Source organism: Coloeus monedula, assembly GCF_965178545.1.
Source record: "Coloeus monedula genome assembly, chromosome: 3".
Lineage (NCBI taxonomy): Eukaryota > Metazoa > Chordata > Aves > Passeriformes > Corvidae > Coloeus > Coloeus monedula.
The window spans coordinates 45,291,722-45,310,323 of record NC_138783.1 but is presented as its reverse complement, the minus strand read 5'-3'; the positions used below and the strand labels follow the sequence as shown (position 1 = coordinate 45,310,323).

Below are 18,602 nucleotides of genomic sequence, written 5' to 3'. Positions count from 1 at the left end.
CTCTATGCCTATTTGGCTTTGAAGAAAGAATATATACATTGGTGCGTGCATATTTGCTCCACTTGGGCCTCTCCTGCTGCCAGGACAAGTCCTACTTTTCATTCCCTGATGGTGCCCAGGTCCTTTCACCACGTAATTGGTTTGTTATAGTTTTTGATGTTTCTGGGCTTACAGCACCTTCTGTCCTTCCCATGTGAATTGCAGAAGAGGGAGAAGAATCACTATCCCTAACTTGTGGAGGCTGCAAGAACTGGGCCTAAAACTCTTATGCTATTACACAAAAATTAAACTTGTACTTTGTTTTAAAATCATATTTTCTTCCCTTGACTTACACTTCTGAGAATTTAATTATCTATATTTTCCTTTCTTCTCACAAACTTCTCTCTCTTCTTTTGATCTAGTTTGGACTTATCAGTGTGTCTGGTCACTGCAGATGATGGGGAATATGGCTGTGGTCATACCCTAATTTTGATTAAGTAATGCAGAGCTCTGGGGCTTTGTCACTAATATATGGATAATAATAACATCAACAACAACAACAACAATAATAATATAGTTCAGATTTCATTGTCATAGACTTGCTTTGTTCACGCCCAGAACGAAAAAGCCCTGTAATTGCTTTTATCACAACTGTGATTAGCTTTCAAACCCTTGCAGTAACACTCCTGAGCTGAGATTTTAATTCTCTGAATCCATTTGTAGATCTGCAATGGTTCTTGTCACTTAGTCTATTGCTGATGACAAGTAAGGTATAAATACACATCTCAGGAGGTCAAAGAGTATTAAAATAACTGATAAGTACTTCTAAATGGAAGTGATGGGAAAGATGTTGTTGAGAAAAAGCCATTTTTCTCAAGCCCAGGTGACATTAATTTTATGTTGTAGGAACTTATCATTTTTTCCTTTGAAGTAAAAACCTGCGTTTACAAAGTAAGCATACACTGTTTGCTTCAGTTATGCTCTGGCTATGCAAAGGTCTTTGTGTTTAGAACATGTGTCACGTCATGCTATTTTGAATTAGTCTTCAAAGGAGCAAAACCAGTACTTGTTAAAACCTTAAAATGCTGCTTTCTACACCAGCCTACACAAGCCCTGAGCAGCAGAACTGGCACAGCATCCTGCACTTTTCTGTCCCACTGCCTTAAATCTTCCAATGGCCCAGTTTACTGCCACTTTGCTCCACTAACACTTCCCAGCTACTGGCATATCTCAGCTTACATGGGTGGTGTTAAGGTCAGGAAGCCAAGGAGGTACTAGTTTGGTTTTCCACCTGCTATCCGTTGAGCAGTCTTCGCGAAGCCTTTAGGAATTTATAGTTTTGAATTCTCCATCTCATTGTTGAATGTGATTGGAATTAGCAAAGTGTCAGTGAACAGGACAGATGTACCAAATTATTATGTTGGCCTTACTTTTTTTTTTCTTGGAAACTAGAAGAAATTATAAGCTGAACAGAGGTTCGAATGATAGCCAAACAAAGGTTCACTGAACTTCATCAGTAACTATCAAACCTTTATTCTGGAATCAAATGTATTGCTTTTCAGCTGTTTTGTTGGGGTTTTTTTCCAAAAAGACAAGAAAACTTAAAAGTATTTTCCGGCTATATTAAGAGTATGGTAATATAATCTTTGATAATAATTAAGCATTTAAAATATTAAGTTTTGTTTCTTTTCAGGAATATCTGGCATGATTGCAGAGCAATATGCAGACGAGTAAGAACTACACCAAACTGGAAAAAGTGTGTAATGCAGCATGACAATAGGAACAGTATATGTTACAGAGCGGCTTAAAGTATTACGTTAACATTGTAACATCACATTTTGGCACAACTTTAAACAGATTTTGTACGAAAGCCAAGAACAGGAAAAAAAATTTCAGAATTCAAGAAGAGAGTAATTTTAATAATAATAAGGCCTTACTTAACATGAAAGACAGAATTGCTTTCAAATTTGGACTTTACTTTGAAATCCCTTTGTGCCCGTGTCAGAAGCAATGGGGTTTGATGTATTCTAGTACTGCCTTTGGCAGGGGAGGAGGTGAGCTGGTCTCGGCCCAGGTGAGAGCGGGCGGTGAGTGGTGTGACGGAGACATCTCTCCGTGCCCGGGGAGCAGCGGCGGGCCGGATCCGGGAGCTCCGGCCGCGGGAGCCGCTCCGCTCCGCCCCGGCCCGTCCGCGGGCCCGCCCCGGCCCGGCCCTTCCCCAGCTCCGCCCCGGCCCCGAGCAGGCTCGGCCCTCCGGGAAGGTGGCGGCCGCGGAGCCAATGGGCGGCCGTGACATGGCGGGAGCCGCGGGAGCTGCGGGAGGAGCGGGCCCGCCCAGGGCAGAGGTGGCTCATCCCGCTGCCCATCCCGCATCTCCCGGTCGCGGCCCCCGCAGCCATGGAGCCCTCGCAGGTTGCCATCATCGGCAGGTAAAGCCTCTCGTCGCCCGCGGGCGGGTGCAGCGCCCCGGGAAGGAGGTGCCAGCCCGGCCCGGCCCGGCGCCTTTGGGATGGATGCCCGGGCGTGCGAAGGGGCTTGGGGGCCGTCTCCCGGCTCGGCCCGGCCTGCGGGGAGGGGGTTTGGGGACTCCGTGGCGGGTACGGCCCTGCCTCAGCTGTCCCCACTGCTGCAGCCGTCGGGTGTGTCAGCGAGGTGGTGGGTTTTGCCCAGCTGCGGGGGCTTGCTGCTGCTGGATGTCGGGAAGGGAGGGGGATGCACCTGCTTGGCTCCTTAGAGTGCCTCTGCTTAAGCCCTTGATAGCTCAGTGCTACTTTAAAACAAACAGCAGACAAACATCTTTACCGAAGTAAGTCACCCTTTAGGTCTGAAAGACTGCCACCCCTTTGCATTGCAATGCCTTGTGTGTGTGTAAGTGCAAGAGGAGTGGAGAAATCCAAGCACAACTTTAACATCCTCTTTGTCAACTATGTCAAGAAGCTCCTAAATTAGTCTTAGACATTCCCGAAGTAATATTTACTTGCCACAAAGGTCAGCAGTATTTCTGGCTTGTGTTTTCATTCTGGCATTGTTTCATCCTCTCATTAAGCTGAACCTGAAGTTGTTTACTTGAACAAGAGTGTGGGCGGGGAGAGAAAATACGTGCCACACAGTAACAGTCCCCTCCGCACCACTGTACCTTGGTGCTACAAGTGCGTGCTGCAGCAAACTTTATTAGTGAGACTACTTGCAGCTTCAGAATGGGAATTTCGGTGCTGCTCGGTGCCACTGACCAAGCTGGCTCCTACTGTTGGCACTCACGGAAGTGTTATTCACCGTAGGTGTGTGTGAAGGGTTAGGAGAGTTGGGCTCTTGTCTGCTGTGGCTCCTATGGCACTAAACCTAGTTTTGGTAGGACCTGCAGAAGTTGTGTGAGCAGATAGATACTTTATCTATACTGGGCCCAAAAGGACAGTGCTTAAAGTGTCAAAAAGCACTGTCTTGGGATCACATATGCTAACATCAGGTGGTAATGACGCTGTTGTATACAATGGAGTAACAGTGCAGATCTGATACCTATCACTGACTTACTTTGTGTGCTCTGTGGTTCAAAAGAAAAAAACCCACAATCCTAAAAACCTGTATTAAAGTGAAAGAAATTTTTTTTGTGTGTTTCAAGAAAATTTAATTTTGAAGTGCAATTTAGAGAGATAATGCCAGCTTATAAAGATACTGGTAACTCAGATATGCTTGTGTCAGGTTAAGGTTTAAGCATTATTCAAATGCTTTTATTTTTTAAATACTTGTTAGTTGGGAGGCTACAATAGCTAACAAACCTTGGCCATGCCTATTCTGCAAGTTTGTTCTGTTCCTTGCCTCAGAATTGATGAAGTCTGGGCTTACTACAGAGAAGCTGTGTATTTTTACTTTTAAATGGTAGGTTTTGAGACCTTACTGTCTGCTTAACAGCACTAAATACAAAGCTTCACTTCTTTTTTTTTGTCCCAGTTATTTCCACTGATTCCTGCTATTTCCTGAAACTTCCTGTTTTGATCCTTTAAAAAAACATATAGTTAAACCAAAGGCTGAACATGTTCCGGTTTTTTCTTCCTTCTTTTCTCATCTGCCCTATTACTTTATCTTTGACTTTTGCTCTCCTTTTAATCTTTTATTGATGCCCTAATGGCCTTGAATTTTTCAATTGCCAGAGATCACTAAAGTTTAATGCTGCAAATACAGTGATCTTGGAAGTGATAGGAAATGCATGTGATTATCAAAATCCCGGCTGTAACAGTCATGGATATGGATGTCTCTTACAGATTTTTTTTTTCCTAATTTTTTTGTGATTTCAAGTTACGTAAGCTTGTGACACTGTGCCTTGGTGCTTCCATTTGTAAAGGCTGCTGCCTGCTACACATATAACAAAATTAAAACCTGCATTGCTTTAAAAGATGTAATAAGATTGTCAGTTACTACAGATTTCTTCTATGTATTGCTCAGTAATATGATTTCACCAAACGATGTAGGCAGCCTGTTCCTGTGTGTATCCAGCATGATAAAGTGCTTCATCTAAAAATAAAAGTAGCGCTAGAGGTGGCTAGATGGAAAAATAATATCAAACCCATGCTCAGTTGAGAGTTTTTCCCCTGTTCATGTGCTTGTGGTACTTTCTGAATTGCTGAGGATGCTGTGACTTCAGTAGCTGGGCCTTGGGTTTTCTGATCATCTCTGAAGCAGGATCCTGCACCCTTGGACCAGTGGACTGCTGCCTGTCTTCAGACTATGAACTGAACAAATACTTTTTTTTTTTTAATCTCTTTAGTATGAATCCATTAACCAACTCCAGGTTAAGATTGTGGCTGACAAAACTGTTGGTGATTGAGTGCAGTGTCCCAAAGCAGTGGTTCCTCCTATTTGAATCCTGCTCTACTTTTTCTGTTTTGTTTTGGGTTTTTCCTTCCCCATTATTTTCCTTCCAGCTTTCAGAGAAGTTGCTATACACAGCCAGCAAAAGGTATTTCTGTTAGAGAGATTTGTTTCTCATCAATTTGTAAATGATCTTTTTTATCAAATATCGAAGAGTCCAAGCTCTGTTTTCATTTTTACGATGCTTTCAAGACCTCCTTCCCCCTATTAAATGCTGGTTTATTAGTTGGCTGATATTTATTTCTTTTTTCTTTTCAGTGGACTCATTGGTCGCAGCTGGGCCATGGTGTTTGCTGCTGGAGGCTTCAAAGTGAAACTTTATGATATTGCGCAACAGCAGCTAACAAGTGCACTGGAAAATATTCGGTAGGTCACCTGACTTGAAATAACTGGGGTTGGAATGGAACTGTGGGATTTTTGTAATTATGAACGAATAGCCATATCTTGTTATTTCAGGGAGCACAGATTTTAGGCTTTGAAGAAGGCTTTAAATTAGAAGTACAGGTCCTGTTAAGGTCAGAAGGACTGTGCTTCCAAGTGTCACTGACACTTCTGAAGGGAAATTTAATTTTTAAGTTATTCAAGAGCTTAAGTTTAAATTCAATTTTTAAAAATAATACTTAACACCATTAGGTTATTTATAGGCTAGCTTTAAAATATATGAACATAAGACTTTTTACGCAGAGAGGCAACAAAGACTCTTGCAAAGTGGAGGTGGGTTAAGGTGGATTGCTGAGAAGGCCTGCTACAATGATTAGTATTTTATAACTAGTTTTTAAACTTTAAAACTGATATTTTTGAGTCCTAGAACAGGTTGCTAGTGTCATTTGATCAGCTATAGTTGAAGTGGAGAGCATCTTTAGGAGTGCCGGTTTGAGGGTGTGAACGTAAGATCACTCTAACTGGTTGAGGCCAGCAGGCCTCCAGCCCTCTTCTGTTGCCCCACTGTGGCTAAAGCCTCGTGCTTTTCACACTACAAGAGTTACAAGTTCAAGTCTCGGCTGCTCTCCTCCCCCAGCCTTCAATGCCAACAAGTTAATTATCTATTCAGTCACTCTTAACTACATTTGTTCCGAGTGTTTCTCTAACCTTCCCTTGAGCTGATACAAATCCTTCTGTGACCTCCTTGCCAAAGGACTTTGTGTTCTGCAGGTTTACTGCTTGCTGCGTGAAGAGGCATTCCCTTGTGTTTGTTTTGAACCTGGCTTCTAAGTTGCTTTGATTGACCCCTGGTTCTTCTGTTAGAAGGAAAATGTCTAACTGGTCCTATGCACCCTCTTCTTACTGGGCCTGGAAATACAGCTTTTATCTGCCTGTGAGAGAGGGTGAAAATGCATTTATAAAGTGGTTCTGTACACAACCTTATGTTGCTGTATTGGCATTTAATGCTGAACTTCAGATGACTTCACAATTAGCATCAACCTAAATGCATCAGCTCTTCCTTCATGATGCCTTGGAGTGACATATGTCAGCTTGTGTGTCAGCTGTGTGGGGTGTAAGGTTGTGGTTGTTTCAGGTTGCACCTGAAAAAAGGTTGTGGTGTGTTGCATCCTAATTGCTTTCTGTAACAAGGCTTAAAGCAAATAGGAATGACTTCAGGAACCCCTTGTAGGTCATGTCAGTTGTCAGAGTTCAGAAGTTAAACAGTATGTGATGTCTAGTGAGATTTGCTGAAAAAGCCTTGATAGCAAAAGAATGGGAAAATCTGTTTTTGGGGGGGTTTTTTTGTTTTTTTGGTTTTTTGGTTTTTTTTTAATTTTTTTCCCCTTTCCAGGTGGGTGTTAAACCAAACATCTGAATTGCATCACCTAGATGACACAAACTTTTGGTTTTTTTCAGAGTTGCTGTCATAGTGGTAGCCACGATGAGATTCTGGATTATTAGGTGGCAGTTTTGTAGTGTTCATTACTAAAGCCAGCACTTGCCCCGCATTTTTTCTTTTTCTAATAGCAAGATGAGGATTTTAGCCTTCCAAGGTTTTCAGCTTGAAAACATGAAGCATAGAATGTCATTTGTAATAGGATAGAGTGCCATTTGATTGGGTCTGTACTGTCCTATGCCTGCATGTGTTCTCCTGTAGGAGTTCACAGAATCACCGAATGAGTAATGTTGGAAGGGAACACTGGAGGTCATCTAGTCCAACCTCCCTGCTCAAACAGGGTTTCCTTGAGCTCATTATATCCAGACAGCTTTTGAATAGCTCCAGGAAAGAGACCTTAAAACCTTTCTGGGCAAGCTGTTCCAGTGTTTAGTTAACTTCACAGTAAAGAAGTTCTTCCTCGTGTTCAGGTGGAACTTTCTGTGTTCCAGTTTCTGCCTGTTGCCTCTTGTCCTATTGCTTGGGACCACTGAGAAGAGCCTGGATCCATTTCTTGGCACCCCCTTTCAGATACTTACAGACATTATTGAGGTCCCCTGTGTTGTCTCTTTTGAGGGTGAACAGGCCCAACTCCATCAGCCTTTCCTTGTAAGAGAGATGCTCCAGTACCTTAATCATCTTCGTAGCCCTCTGCTGGACCCCCTCCAGGAATTCTGTGTCTTTCTTGTACTGAGGAGCCCGGCACTGGACACAGCATTCCAGATGTGCCTCACCCATTGGGGCAGAGTAGAGGAGCAGGATCTCCTCCCTCAACCTGCTGGCAATGCTCTTCCTAATGCATCCCACTGGCCTTCTTGGCCACAAGGACACACTGCTGGCTCATGGACAGCTTGTTGTCCGCCAGGACCCCCAGGTCTTTCTCCAGAGAGCTGCTTTCCAGCAGGTCAGCCCCCAGCCTGTGCTGGTGCCTGGGGTTATTCCTCCCCAGGTGCAGGACACTGCAGTGGCCCTCGTTGAATTTCAGAGAGTTCCTCTCTGCCCATCTCTCTAACCTGTCAAGGTCATTCTGAAGGGCTGCACAGGCCTCTGGGGTACCAGCCACTCCTCCCAGCTTTGTGTCATCGGTGAACTTGCTGAGGAGGCATCTGCCCCTTCATCCAAGTCATTGATAAGTTCAAGGCAAGTTCAGTTGAGTTCAAGGCAGGTTTTGCCTTTTACATAAGATGTTCTTAACTTATAATTAACTTGTGTATTTTGGCTGTTGTAGCACTCTAGTTAAAAAGCCTAGTTCCAGGAAAACATCGTTTTTGTGACAAGAACATGAGCTACGCAGTTTCTTCAACCACTGTTGATAAATTTTGAAATAATAAGAATTAGAAAAACAGGTAGTATCCTATTCCTGAAAGTAGTCCTGAAACATGGGATGCAGAAATGTTTTAGTGCATGCTGCTTTGCCAAAAATAAATTTGTAATTCTTGTAGTATGTAAACTTTTTCAAGTAGTTATTGTGCTATTGTTCTAAACACAAATATGCTGCTGATAAAGATTGATTAATTACTAGGCTTGCTGGCTTAGTCTTCCAGTCTGTCTTATATATTGGTGTGTTGTGTTGGTACTGTATATATAACAAAGGCAAAATGCAGCTTGGCTTAGGTCTTCCTTGATAGTTTTATATATCTCCTTTGAGGGGAGAACTTCTAACTAGATGATTCTTTCCAGAACATAGTTTGGTATTGAGTGCCTGATGCTGGCACATCAAGCTTGTGCTAAATCATACGTTGGATTCTACCTTTTGATTTTATCTCTGCCCACCCACCACCCCCAAAAGTGCAATTAACTAGCTCTGCAGAACTGTTTCATTTGCAGAACTAACTAGAGAATGTATTGATAGGCTTTGGAAGGGGGTAGATTCTGTCTTTACAAAGGTTCTGTCTGACTATTCCAGAGTTGAAAACACCTCCAAAAGGAAATGTTGTCTTTTCACCTCATTCCTGCATGGTAGTGAGTCCCCTGGGCGGCTAGGGGGATTTCAGTAAGAGTGATTTGTGTAATTACTAAAGCTGTGTTTTGAGAACAGGTATGGTGCTCACATTTGCCCGGTACGCAGAGTAACAGGTTGTCCAAGAAGTCAGTGTTATCTCCTTTCCTGAAAGCTTTCAAGCTTGGCAAAAACCTACTTGGTCTGTTCTGTCTCAGGCTAAATATGTGGGACTGGTGTTGTTTTGGTTTGTTGCTTTCCCCATGCTGACTACCCTCTCATTTATCAGACAGCATTAGTGGTAGTGCTGTGACTGGTAAATGGTTCTCGTCTTTGGGCAACAGTGGCTGGCTGAACCTGTGAAGAACAGGATTGGTGTTTACTTCCTTCCCTTTTTGTTAGTGTGGGCGATATGGTTGTGATTAAGTGGTCTTAATTATAGTAGGTATTCTCTTGTTGCAACAGTGTGTGCTGAATACGACAACTGCCCAGTAGTAGCTGTGGATAAAGGTGAGGCAAGTGGGGTGTGAACAAGGTGAGTTTTTAGCATTGCCTTCAGGGTCCTTCTGTAAAGACTCTTAGAGTAGAATTTGTAACCACAAGCATTCCAGGCATTTTATGTGATTGGGAGTGTTCCCATAGATTGGATGCCTTATCCTGAAGCAAATACTAGCCCAGTTCCCAGAATAGCATTGACATGGGCAGACATGTACAACAGTGAAACTCTGGAGGTAGATGAAGCTCGAAAAGGAGGTAGTATTTCCTTAAGGATGTGAATTCTTCATTCTTCAAAGACCTTACAGGTATTGAGTGAAGCTCTCTGAGCTGCACAAACAATACAACTGCAGAGCGAAGCCCTGTGTGCTATGAACATGGCTGCAATGACCCCCTCAGACTGGGGTCATCGGAGGGATGATCCCCTAAAAATTTAGGCTGCCTTCATTAAAAAATCATCCAGTAGAGGTCAGTGGTGCACTGCCGTGTGTACAAACATTTGTGCCTTAATATGTGATAAGTATCAGGGAACATTGGTTTCCCATAGTTCTGTAGCAATCTAATACCCCAGGGGAACATAAAGATGGTTTAGTGTGTGAAAGACTTAAAATTTATTTGTGGAACAAAACAATCAGAATGTCAATAAGTAGATTGGCAAAGCGTGTGAAAGATGAAAATTTTCCAGGAGGGAATGCCAAAATTGAAGTAATGCACATAATTCCTACTCCATGCTTCAACTGATTTAAATACATGGCTAACATGAAGATTGGTTATGATAACAGGAACATTTTTTGTTTAGGAGTAAAAAAAATCAATCCAGCCTCAAGTTCCAAAGATGAAAATGATAGTTTTGAAGGTTAACTAAGAAATGGTATTCTCAGTGCACAGTGTATTCTTAATGGTTTATGACAGAAAAGCAGAAATGCAGAATGGTTATCACTGACAGAGGAGGAAAGATATGAAACAGGAGGTGGGTGCTGCAAGCTTCTGTGAGAGCTTGGGGAAGAAAAATAGAAGCTAGATCTCTTAGTCTGACTCTAGCTCTTTTGAATCCCTCAGTCACCAATCATGTACTGTCATTTTGGGGAACCTGGGAGGATGAGACAAATGTAGTATTGCAATGAGAGTGAACAAAGAATGAAGGAAGTAATTCTGATATGATCTCTTCAAATGTAACTTTTTTTGTGTGTGTTTTTAGTTTGGTTTGGGATTTTTTTAAGCAATATATGTAGCATGCGAGCAGGAGTATGCTGGATTTGGGCAAGAGCACCTGGGAAATGGACTTCTAATGAATGGATTCTTAAGACCTTTTGAATTACTTATCTTGCCTCACAGGGTGTGAGGGAGCCAGAAGTTTGGATATGCTATCTTAGGGCACCTGTTTCTTTACAGATGAAGCACTGGCACCTTTAGTGCTAGAAACCTTAAATGTTGAATGAAGTTTCTGCCCAGCACGCTGTGGTATATATTCCCTCTGAGCTTGGGAAAGGGAGCTGAAGATTTCTGTTTCCTATTGATTGCCATAGATTGCTTAAGAAGTAGAAATTTGTGCTTTTCACCCATTCATTTGCTGTGTCATTAATTAAGTTGATAGGAAGAATAAAGGATTTTTTTTTCCTGCTGCTACTCATTAGCTCAATTTCCTCATGTCTTCATGAGGATGAACAGCTTTTGCTGACTAATGACCAAAGGCTCAGAGGAGTTCTGGCTTGATGAAACTGATGAAAACTGAACAGATTTAACCATGATAAGGACTACATCAAAGAGCTTCTGGTTGACTGTGATCAGACAGTTTAATCCCACCTAATTTCTGTGGCCATTGTTCCTCTAAGTGGCTTATAATGGTTTTGAAAAATGGCTTGCTTATTCTGGATGTTTGAGGGCTTCAACCTATAGAGACCTTTTCTGAGAAAATGGCATGTCCAGTCCCAGCCGTGGTGTGTACTTGAGCATTCATTTCAAGTTTAGTAACTACTTGAATTTTTTGACACTTGGTCTGTAGGCATTAAAAAAACCCCAAAATGTAGTGGCATGGGGTTTTTAGGAAGGAGTCTTGGCTATATCACATGTATTTATTTATCTCTATACTGGTAAAAATCTGTTTCTACAGCGAGGCTGTGTAGCAGAAGAGCTGTTAGTAAAATTAGATGAAGTATATTAAAGGTACCTTGCTTCCCATTAAATATGAGCAGGAAAAAACTCTTGCTGATTGTGCACCGGTTAAAACAAGTTTGAAGTGGTGACAATCTTGCATCTAGGAGTAGATCTTAGATGTCTGTGCTTGAAGAGAAGAAAAACCTCTGATAAGATGGGGGAGGAAGGAGAAATGACTGAAATTAACCTTTGTGGTTTTGAATATAGACGTGTGCAGTGACATGGCAAATATTATAGTACATGGTTTGTAAATAGGGTTTTTCAAATAATTGATAGTGGCTTAACAGTGATAAAGCGTTTAAATGTGTCTATGTTGTTTCTGTCAGCAAACAAATGAAAGAGACGGAGAAGTCGGGATTCCTGAAAGGAGCTTTGAGTGCGGAGCAGCAGTTGGCTCTCATTAGCGTTTGTACAGACCTGAAGGCAGCAGTAGAGGGTGCTACTTTCATTCAGGTAAGCAAAGATTTGCCAACTCCAACTCTAGCAAACAGTTTAGAAAGATGATCAAAAGCTGAGCCATGCAATAGGTGGGCACTGGAGAGTTCAACATCCTGACCTCATAAAGATACAGTCGTGCTTGTTAAAGTTCTTTCTAGCCTGGTATCCTGATGTGGGAGATCATGCCTCTGTGCAGAATTTCCTACACTAGATTCCTTGCAAGTTTATTCTGAGTTATGGGGGGAGAGGCTGGCAGCTACGCTGAGAGGGAATTGCTGACCTCCATGTATAATAACTGTACCTGTTAGAAAGATGAATGTGAGGTGAAGGTGGGCAGGAGATTCTTTGGGGACTGATTATCTCTTAGGGAGCACCACACATTCTAGAGCTGGGTCTAAAATGTGTTTTTTCCTTTCCAGGTACCCAGTGAAGGCGGGGAACATGACATATGGGTTGACTATTCTGACTGTGAGGGAGTGCTGTAGCGTAGCACAGCTATCCTGGAGTATTAGAGTATTAAAACCAGGGCTGATACATAGGTTTAGAATCTGTGCTGCTAAGTAAAATTTGAATGGGGAACAAGCTAAACTGCTAGACCTGATAGTTTGTGGGTGCTTAATTATTAATATGCTCACTGGATTGGACGTAGTGTAGAGAATAGGCTAATCTGGGACCATTTCTGGGATAAAGTATGGATGAATTTTCATTAGAATTGGCATCTTCTACCCTACGTGGCTCCCCAGTATTATTCCAGTGTTGTACCATTAGCTGTCTCTACATGTATTTGTGTTGCACTCAAGAGTTTACAGCTTACACTGCATCAGGCTGTAAATTCCCACAGTCTGATTAGCTGCAGCGCAACCCTAATAACAAATCGAACTGAAAGAGAACAGACTTTCAGACCTTTTATTCCTCCCAATTTGGTGAAGTGAGGAGGAGAGAATGGGAGGCAGGGCAAAGCCTCACACAGAAGTCAAGGTGTGAATGTACTCTAGATTTTTACAGTGGTACACTCTTCTGTGTTCACTTCATTTTCTTCGTAGCATGAAACTATACATTGTCACCCCCAGTATCTTACTCTTTCATCGCTAATGAGCTCAGAACTTGTTAGTTCATAGTATTGTGTTCATGCATGTATTGCCTGCTTCTGCTGAGTTTAATTTGCAAATTTATTGTCTAGTCACTCAGTCTTGTAAAGTCCTTCTGCAAATGTTTGTGGTTATAATAATGATGGCCAACTTAAATTTCATGAGCTAACTTTCAGGTCATTTATGAATGGATGTAACAAAGGGCACAGCTATCTGTGAAACAGCACTGGCCAGCCTAGTCCAGTGAGTAAGAATTGACCGTTCTTCCTACCTCCTTCTTCTGAAAGCTGCTGCCTTGTTTCCAGTATTCTCATAGTTCTGCTTGTTTCCTTTGCTCTTTCAAGCATTTCTTACTACCTGGTATGTCTATATAGCGTCGTAACTTTCTCCGTATGCTACCGGTAAGGATCTGATCATTCTTAGTGCCAGCTTTGTATCTCTTTAGCATTCTGACTTCTATTTTACCATCTTCTTTTGAACATAGCTGTGATGGAATTCTTGGGTCTTGTTGCTCTGGCAGGCATTTCAAGTTTTGGTATGCTATTGGTCCTGTTAGAGAGGGTCTTTGGCAAAATCTTAAGATGTTTGAGCAAGGTCTTGCATGCCATGTCAGATGAAATTGAGGGCCGCATCCTTCCCCACCACTATCAGTTCATCTACGAAATGGGCATTGGGCAAATGTTGCAAAATCGAAGTAATTTTATGTTGGAAGGAACCTGTGGAAGTCATCTGGCCCAACCCATTGCAGAACCAACTTGCATCAACTTGCGCAGAATTCTTGCAGCTGAGTTTTGGATAAACACTTCTGGTCTCTTTGGGTAACTTGTTACAATGTTTGATTACTGTAATTGTGCAACTTTTCCCTAATATCTAATTGAAGTCTCTTCTTGCAGCTTCAGTCTCTTGCCTTCTGTTCTATCAGCCTGCACCTCAGAGAATCAGTGTGTTCCTTTCAGGTAGCTGAAGGCAGCAGTGTTGTGTTGGTAGTCTCCAAACAACAACAATGTACCTGGGATAACTCCAGCTTTCTTCTGCTATTTTGTGTTCCCTTAGCCATTCTGATGTCTCTAAACATGTAGTTATTTAGTATATAAATAAAAATAAATGAAATGGCTGCAGTATGCCCATGGATAACAAGTCAAATGTGTGAAACATGGTTCGCACTATTTGTATCAACTCTCCAAACTATACCGTTAAAGTTTGGTTTGATTCAAACTGTTAACAAATGCATAGTGGAAGTGGGCAGGCAACTTATTTGAAATAGACTTTAATTTTCTCTTGAAAGAAGGGTGGTGGAATAGAATGGAACAATCTTAATTCTAGGCTCACAGCCTTATTTCAGCAGTGAGCAGACTACATTATGGCTGAACCATATTAAATTTAAGAAACGCTGCTTTAGGACAGCTTTGAACCTGGAAGGACAAAATGTACTAATTGTGACTTGTGAGTACAAGTGTTCTGACTTTTAGTTACTTAAAAAATAAAATACTGGTTGCATTTATGTTAGTTGAATATAGAGAATTCAATTTTCATGCTTAATTATATAACCTACTGATTATCTTATTTGAAAATTTTCATGAGAATTGCATTTCTTTACCCTGGATTTCAGTTGGTTAAATCTTCTTTTCAAATTCGGCCTTTGTAGAGTAAGTCCACTTAAAGCTTTAAAAAACTTCTTGATGTTTGCCGTCTGTGAGTCAATTCTTCAGACGGTTGCCTTCTATGTAATTTTCATAGGATGTAACTTAAAACAGGTGGGATAAAGTAGTAAAAAGTGGAACTTCCTAAGTTATATCAGTGAAGATATAAAAGGGAAAAAGATGCAAGAAATAATTAGGAGGACTGAGAAGAAAATTCATAAAAGTAATGTCATGAACCTTTTAAAAGGTTATATATTTTCTCTCCTGAGCATTTTCATGAAGTAACTTGTCTTGAGTAGTGTGCTTTGCATCAACTTCAGAAGGAAAGCAGTCCATGTTTTGCTCTCAACCTGAGTATTCACACAGGTTCACTTCTCAGAACTTTCCTGTGCTACTTGGAATCATAACCTGTAGCATGTAGGTGAATGTACACTGCAAGTTTTTATATCACTAGAAGCTGTAATTCTGAAATAACTTTTCCATTAGCTGAAAACTCCATGGAGATAAATTAATGGATATGTTTGTACTATTATGTCCCTGTCATGGGCTATCATGGATGAGTTAAATGTTTCTTACTGTTGTGCTCTTAGCTTTCCTGCATAAATAAATTATGACTTTTGTCTTCTATCCTTGTGTGACTATTAGGTATTGAACATCTTAGTAGTCCTTTGAATATTAAAACCAGGTTTGAGTGGAAATGTGTCTAGTTCATAAATAATATAAATTGAATAGTGATGCCTTAAGAGACCTCCTAGAAACAGAGACTAGACAGGAGTAAGGGAATAAAGGCAGTAGGTATTTATTTGAAAGGCCTTCAGAGGTACCCCCTGGGTAGCCAGAGGCTACTGCCAAAATGGACCCCAAGATGGATAACCAGTCACAAGTTCTTCACTCTTTTATAGGTTTGGTTCATTTGCATAGCAGGGTTAATTCTCCTGTTAAAGCTTCAGTTTTCCACTCAGCTTACTCACCCTTAGCGGCTCTTTGGTTTATATTTTTGGGCCCAGGACAGCCTAAGTGTCCTTGAAGAGCAGGCTCAGAGAGGCTTTGTTATGTCTACCTAGCACAAGAGCAGAAATTAACAGGCTACAAGAAACTTTCAGAGTTACACACTAAACAGTACAGAATTTGAAAAATATAAAAGTTAAAACCTAAGGCATCAACAGAAGTCAGTGCAGCACCTGTATGATCTCTTACCACAACACTAGTAAAATAAAGCCAGAGCTTTTTAAATTAAACGATTTACTAACTGAACAATAGAGTTTACTAGCTGTCAGAGGAAGATAAGATGGCTAACTATTGCTAAGATCTTACTCTTGACACCTGGGCTGCTGTGTATTCTGGTGAGTTGTGAGGACTGGCTGGGCTGGTTGAAGATGGACAGAAAAGGTGACTGAGAGGTGATCTCTGAACCCATCTGTTGTGCTGTGGCATTGAACAGAGCAGACTGGGCAAGGGGATGAAGTTAAAGCTTTTAACTTTCACCTTGCGTTCTTGAAGTATTTATCCTTTTTACTTTTAAAAGAACACTGCCTAAAAGCCTTAGAACAGTATCTTCATTCCTGCCCACCCCTTTAAAAAGAGAGGGTGTTCTGCCCCCTCTCCTCCTTCCCCCCTTACACCTGCAGACAGACTGTGAAGCTTGTGATAACGACACTGGTAGATCTTCAACCCGGTATCTTTTAGATCTTGCTGGCTCCTTTATCTTTTCCAGTTAGACATATTTTTTAAGAACAGTGTTAACAGCTTTCAAAAAGTCTGGTGGTGCCTCAGGGTGCAAAACCAGCATTGACTCTGGAGCTTTGACAACAGGTGTCTTGTGTCTCTGGTCATAAAAATTAGTCTTTGACTGTCTGTTACCGGTTTCTACTCATAGCTTTTGTTTGACTTTCCTGCCAGCTTTCAAGAACCCTTTTGCTTCTGGGGATGAGGGAATGTCTGCAGACAGTGGGTGAAGATATCTTCAGCTGCCCTGTGCTCACAGGCTAGAAGACCATACTGGTTTGGAGGCTCTATTAGTCACATACCTCTGTAAAAACAAAACTGCTGGCAGGCAGAGTGTACAAGCATTGCAGTAACATGGCTTCTTCTGAATTGAGCCCTGGACAGACAAACATGGGTCTGTTTGCTCTCAGCTGGGCAAATATAACCTTAGGCCTGGTTTTACCCTACTGAGCTTAAACACTGGCCTGAGGCGCCAGGAATTTTCTTTTGGCTTTTGAGGGAACAGGTTTTAAGCATGTGACCTGACTTGCTGTCTTTGTAATTGTTTTGAGAAAATTCCTTCTAATTTTAAAGATTGAAATGATCGGATCTTAAAGACTTGCTGTAAAACATTTCATGAAGTCGTGTCCGAGTTGAACTGAAAGATGATGTTTAGGTAAACAGCTTGCCAGTGTCACTGCAGTGGTGCTGCTGCTGAATGAACTTACCTCCTTCGAAATTTTCTGACATTCATTTCCCATCTATTCTGTGCATATAACAGCTGGTGTCATCTACCATTACAGTCTTGAATATGGTTTTGGTCCCTGTTTCAGGAGGTTGTCATTGCCAAGACTATCATCCTGCCCAACAACAAATCTTGCTCTTCAGGTTCTCTTCCATTGCTCCCTGGTCCCTTTTCTGGGGCGGTATTGTGTCTCCATTGCCTTTCCTATATCACTCCCTGTTTTTCAGGGTGGATGGGGTCAGGGTAGAAGAAAACAGAGAAAATCTAGTTCTTTGGGAGAAGATATGGGGAGGAGGATGTCACTCAACCTGTTTGAGATCTTACTGCCCTTTCCTGAGGGAACGAAAAGGATCTTCGTCTGTAGCAGCCTGATCGACTTGTCTGTCTGTCTTTTGAAAGTTTTGTAGGATATGTGAACATCATGGAAAAAGGTGGATCTTTTCATGCCATGATACTAATAGGAGATGAAGCAAAACTTGTCTTCATTTGCTGTATTTGTTTTAAACAAAAAACCAGCCAAAAAGCCCTTCACAGAACCCCCCAAACCCTCCCAAATCTGCAAGTTTGATTTTAGAAAATGTAGTTCTGAAAACTAGTACCTCCGCAAATCCTGCTTTTTTCTACTAAAGGTTGAACAGACACTTGTAATTCAGTCACTTACCCTGAACAGTATAAAATGACAGTAACTTGATATTTTTATTGCTCAGATTCTTTAACAGAGTATGTTTATGAAACGTAGGAAAGTACAAAATGTTTCCATCCAAGTGCTGGATTTCACCTCAGTGTTGTTTACTTGCACAGTATCATGTGGTCAACAGTCTTTCATGTCACTCAAGAGGTACTGATTTATGAAGCATCAGATTTCACACTTGTATGAGCTCATTTGTTTAAGACAAATAAGAAGTTATCACTCTAGATCTAAAGTGATTTATTGTCCTAAATTATTATTTTTTAAAATTAGATTATCGGAAAATGCTGGTGCTTTAACTGATGCTTTTACAATGAGCTTCCTCATCTACTGATGAGACGAAAGGTAGGCAGGATCAGTCATACCTAGACAGCTGTCTGTCAAAAATGTGTTAACCTGTTCTTAAAATTCTCTTGTGGTGTGATTCTTCTCCTCCCACGTTTAGCATTTTGCTCCAGTCCATACATAACCCACAGAAAGTCTGTAACTGAAGCCCTGGGATGTGAAGCTCACATGCCTGTATTTTATTCATCTTTTTTATAAATGTGTCACATGGTGATAATGTGGCCCTGCCATTCCTAATGGCCAGTCTGCTTTTCAGTTAAGGGAGCTGCTGTCCTTATTATGCTTTCTTACCCTTGGCTTCCAGGATAGCAGTAGTTAGCAAGATAGTTCAGGTTCAAAATAAAAGTCTTGCTTGCCAAGGTTGTGTGTGGCTTGTTTTGGGCTAACTAGAGTTGGTTTACACCTAAGGAGGCTTTTGTTGCTGAAGATATTTTTGTTAATGATTTGGTTTTTGTTCATGGGCTTGAAACCATCTTGGAGGAAGTTGTGTACCCGCTTAGTGGAATGAGTATCTGCTGTGGGAAAGGGGCAGACAACCTGATGAGCACCTGTTCCCCTCTGTGTATCCCACTGGGTTGGTTTTCTGCATCACATCCAAGTGTTTCAGGGGTTTTGTGGTGGTTTGTTTTGGTTTGTTTTTTTCCTTCTTCTTCCTCATTTTGACTG

The 18,602-nt window shown here is 41.5% G+C and overlaps 1 protein-coding gene across 1 annotated transcript in view; it reads left to right on the top strand.

Annotated features, from left to right (window-relative positions):
* Positions 1–2,259: 2,259 nt before the first annotated feature.
* Positions 2,260–18,602, top strand: part of CRYL1 (crystallin lambda 1) — a 57,581-nt gene continuing 41,238 nt past the window's right edge. Inside the window, exons 1-3 of the mRNA XM_082278800.1 lie at positions 2,260–2,408; positions 5,101–5,208; positions 11,615–11,741. Of these exons, the coding sequence (XP_082134926.1) occupies positions 2,377–2,408; positions 5,101–5,208; positions 11,615–11,741 (267 nt within the window). The 5' untranslated portion in view covers positions 2,260–2,376. The remainder of the gene's footprint in view (positions 2,409–5,100; positions 5,209–11,614; positions 11,742–18,602) is intronic.